General features: G+C 51.8%; 1 protein-coding gene across 1 annotated transcript; it reads left to right on the forward strand.

Moving 5' to 3' along the window:
- Window positions 1–727: 727 nt before the first annotated feature.
- NEUROG2 (neurogenin 2) lies at window positions 728–3,485 on the forward strand. The gene is made up of 2 exons (XM_031664323.1): window positions 728–1,172; window positions 1,522–3,485. Exon 2 carries the CDS (start codon window positions 1,523–1,525, stop codon window positions 2,339–2,341), a length of 819 nt encoding a protein of 272 aa, XP_031520183.1. The 5' UTR covers window positions 728–1,172; window position 1,522; the 3' UTR covers window positions 2,342–3,485.
- Window positions 3,486–4,612: the final 1,127 nt, after the last annotated feature.

Raw genomic sequence — 4,612 nt, forward strand, 5'->3', positions numbered from 1 at the left:
CATCCACGCCCTTCTCCTCTCCTAACCAAATGAATCCTTTTAAAAATCGTTTACTATTTGATACAGCCCCTAAGAGGCTTTGCCAAGAGACGCCCGGCAGCACCACAGGGCTAACTGCTTTCCCCGGGATTCTGACCCCCATTAACTAATTCCTAGTTCCCATCACCCAGGAGCTAGGACGGCCGGCAGCGCCGGGTGCGGTGCCTGCGCGCGCGCCGGGCGGGGGGAGCCTCGGCGGCAGCGAGGACGAAGGCGGGGGCGGTAGCACGGGTCCCCCCATCTGCCCCCAGCGCTCGGGCCCCTAATGAGCCGCTGAAAGGGAGCGGGCTCCGGTGCGCGTGGCTCGCAGGCCTCCCGGAGTCCGGGGCGCCCTGATTGGCCAGCTGCGCCTCGCGACCTCCATTCATTAATAAATTAGCGGCACGCTCCAGCCGAGCGCGAGCCACCAATCACAATGGACAGCGGCGGCGACAACAGCCGCAGCTTGAGCCTCTGCGGCCGCTGCGGCTTCGCCAGCTCCGGCCGCAGCCTGGAGCTCCAACAGGAGCTTTAGAACCATTTTATGCTGATTAGATAAAGGGGGAAAAGAGAGGCGGGGGTGGTGGGAGGAGGAGGATGGATGGCAGGGCCAAGGGAGGGGGAAACGCAGTGAAGAAAGAGAAAGAAATGAATGATGATAATGCAATGAAAAGAATAAGCCAGGGGAGGGAAAAGCGGGGGAGAAGGGGGGCAGGACTGACAGGAGGAGGAGGCGGTGGCGGGGAAGGGGGGGCCCGGGGCAGATCTGATTGTTTTCTTGGTGGTATATAAGGGGTTTTAAGGAGAGTCGTGTGCCAGACACGCAGCCACTGAACCACAAGCAGCTTCGCTTTAACTGGAGTGCCTGGGAGTCGCGTGCCAGGAGCCGCACGGCCAGGGACTGACTGACAGACAGACACGCACCACCACCACAACACACAAGACCCGGGCGGGCCGCCGCCGCCGCAGCCGCCGCCGGGGCTCTTGGCAAACTCGCCGGTCGCAGAGGTCCCCCGCGGAGCTGCGCCACAGTAGCGCCAGGCTTGCAGCTTTCACCCCCAGCGAAGGACGCGGCGCTGCGCTCGCGGCTGCACTGAGATTCTCGGCACACGCCAAAGTCACAGCAACGCTGAGGCACAGTTAGAGCCAACTAAGTAAGTATTCGAGCCACGGCTTCCAACTTCGCAGGTGGCTTCCCCGCACTCAGTCCAACCACACCCGCACGCCCTCTGGTCCGCGCAGAATCTTTGTCGCGGAGGCCGCAGTCCCTTCTCGGCGGGAACGCAGGTCGGCCCGCGGAGGGCAGGACCTGGCTGACTGGCTGCAGGATCACAGCGAGAGCTAGCGGCGCTCCTGACCTTGGCCCGGGTTTCTTTACCGCGCCATTCGGAGCTGGTCTTCTCGGGTGCGCGCCTGAGCACGCCCCTGTGACACGAAGATCGCGCCTCTGTTTCTTTCCTTACGCCTCACTGCCTTTTTCTCCTTCCCCTCTCTCTTTGGTAGGATGTTCGTCAAATCCGAGACCTTGGAGTTGAAGGAGGAAGAGGACGTGTTGGTGCTGCTCGGTTCGGCCTCCCCCGCCTTGGCGGCCCTGACCCCGCTGTCATCCAGCGCCGACGAAGAAGAGGAGGAGGAGCCGGGCGCGTCAGGCGGGGCGCGTCGGCAGCGCGGGGCTGAGGCCGGGCAGGGGGCGCGGGGCGGCGCGGCTGCGGGTGCGGAGGGCTGCCGGCCCGCACGGCTCCTGGGTCTGGTGCACGATTGCAAACGGCGCCCCTCTCGGGCGCGGGCCATCTCCCGAGGCGCCAAGACCGCCGAGACGGTGCAGCGCATCAAGAAGACCCGTAGACTGAAGGCCAACAACCGCGAGCGAAACCGCATGCACAACCTCAACGCGGCACTGGACGCGCTGCGCGAGGTGCTCCCCACGTTCCCCGAGGACGCCAAGCTCACCAAGATCGAGACCCTGCGCTTCGCCCACAACTACATCTGGGCGCTCACCGAGACCCTGCGCCTGGCGGATCACTGCGGGGGCGGCGGCGGAGGCCTGCCGGGGGCGCTCTTCTCCGAGGCAGTGTTGCTGAGCCCGGGAGGCGCCAGCGCCACCCTGAGCAGCAGCGGAGACAGCCCCTCGCCCGCCTCCACGTGGAGTTGCACCAACAGCCCCGCGCCGTCCTCCTCCGCGTCCTCCAACTCCACCTCCCCCTACAGCTGCACTTTATCGCCCGCCAGCCCGGCCGGGTCAGACATGGACTATTGGCAGCCCCCACCTCCCGACAAGCACCGCTATGCACCTCACCTCCCCATAGCCAGGGATTGTATCTAGAGCTGCCGTTTCTGCTACCCACGTCAGGCCTTAGTGGGTTCCCTTTCCTGTCCCCAGTCAAGCCCTCCTCCCTTACCCTGCCCCCTGCCTTCTATGCCCTGGAAACCTTCTCACTTCACAGGGCAGGTGTAGCCGTTCTGATTCCCCGGTTGTTTCTTGCATTTCTTGGCTTTGTGTATCCTTCATTCAGACGGGCTCTGATTTATTGAAGGTGTGATGGAGCTTATTGTCAAAGCCAAGGGTGGCGTTTTGGGGGCGCTTCTTGAGACGAAAAAGACGCTGGGAAGAGATGATGGTGGCATATCTAAACAGTTTGCAGAGCGAACTGACGCTCCTCCCCTTTCTCTGTAACGCCGGAGGACTTGGTGCAGTTCGTGTGAATCTCACAGGGAGAATGCAACTGGTTCCTGTGATCTCTTCACCTTTGCTTCTACATAGAGATGTTAATGTCGAGTAGAAAGAAATGTATCTTAGCATCTGAATGATTTTACTGGTAATAATATTATCCACAGATTTGCAATGGCTGGCATCTGCTTTATTCCCATTGCTGTCTGCAGGCTGTGGGAATTTCACCTGTCAAACCAAACTTTCCCTCTCTGATGTGCACTTTGTTCTGTTTCCCAGATTCGCCACAATGCCTATTGTCCTGTCCTTCTCTTTCCTTTTTCTTCCCTATTTTGCCATCTGTCTCTTATGATTTATAAGGGGGAAAAAACTTGTTTTGTTAGAGGGGCAGGTTAGAAGTCATTGTATAATTTGTAGGCTTTGTAATGATTGAATGCAAGCGTGGAAATTTAGGCTGAACTCTCTATCAAAAGGAAAAATGTGGAGGAAAAGGGAAAAATCAGGAGGGAGGATTGCTTCATGCATTATTTATCTCGACCTTTTAGGGAAGAAGGAACTCCCCCATTCTTTCAAGAGATTAAAAATAAATCAACAGTCTGAAAACCTAAGCAGACACGGAGCATTATCCGGATCAGCCACACACGTGTTCCCTTCTATTTATTATAAAGAAATTTTTCATGGGAAAATATGTATTTTTTTGTAAATTCTACAGAGTTTATTCTAGTATGTATTTACGTATTGAAGAACAAGAAAGTTGTTCTTGTGATTAAACTATAAATAAAGTATCTAATTTTCATAACTTTGTGTGTTGTATTCTAACTTTTTCTTGCTTATGTGATTGTTGGATGCCGAATGAGTTGTGTGTTTTTGAAATTCTCCCCATGTCAAATTGAATGTAGTACTTGTATTTTTTGGCAATGCTTTGTGTAGAATTTCATTAAGAAATCACAAAAAGCTGAATCATATTTGAGACACTAATATTGAAATGAGTGTAACTCTATTTTTAAGACAAGCACACAATTTATTTTTAAGAAATAAATTTCTGAGCAAACAAGCAAAAAAGGGGAGAAGAATTTAAATGATAATTAAGTCATGATAAGCTCCAAAGTTCCGAAAACCTTGATTTGAAAAAAAATGAAGTTGAAATTTCTTGGTGGAGTGTGTGGAAATTTGGTTTTTGTACAATTTGTTTGGCTTCAATTCTCATCTGTAAACTGAAGGGATGGGACGTGACCTCCAAGGGTGCTGCCTTTCCAGCTCTAACATCTGTGATGTAACAGTATGTATAAATTCATTATTAGAAGATTTCCTATTAGGCATTTTAACAAGTTAGTTGCTTTTAAAAGCAGGCTCCCAGAATAAAGCAGACATTTAGAATGAACTGGAATTGAAAACATATAAAGAAATAGCTCCACTTTCCAATATTTGTTAAAGTTATTACATAGTCAAAACTTCTTCAAAGAGAAAGCAAAAATGGTTTAACTTGCATCTCAATCTCCAAAGCAGAAATGAATGATCTTTGATTGGCTTTGGGTCAAAAATGACCAAATGAAGGTTGACCACATTCTAGGTTTAATCCCCTTGGGGAAGAGTGTCTATGATAACACAAGCTAAAAAAGATCACAATAAATCTTGGTTGTTCACTGCATCCCCCTCCCCACAAATGTCTTACCTGCATCTGATTTGGGCTATATACTCCACTCTTCTGCACAATGCAATAATAATTTCTCCTGAGGTGTCTATCTGAAACTAATCCTCTCTAATAACTCCATTTTAATCAAAGGCAGAACTAACTCAGGGTTTTGGTTTCATTTTTATAGCCAAGCATGAGAGACCTTTTGGTAAATCCCTTTTAATTTAAAGATTGGGTTACTCTTAGCTGCTCTTTGAATGTGTGACATAGGGAGAAAGTGACATTTCTCTTAT

This window comes from Papio anubis, chromosome 3 (assembly GCF_008728515.1).
Source record: "Papio anubis isolate 15944 chromosome 3, Panubis1.0, whole genome shotgun sequence".
In the NCBI taxonomy this organism is placed as follows: domain Eukaryota; kingdom Metazoa; phylum Chordata; class Mammalia; order Primates; family Cercopithecidae; genus Papio; species Papio anubis.

Coding starts and splice junctions, on each gene's coding strand:
- NEUROG2 (XM_031664323.1), top strand. CDS start 1,523: ATGTTCGTCAAATCCGAGACCTTGGAGTTGAAGGAGGAAGAGGACGTG.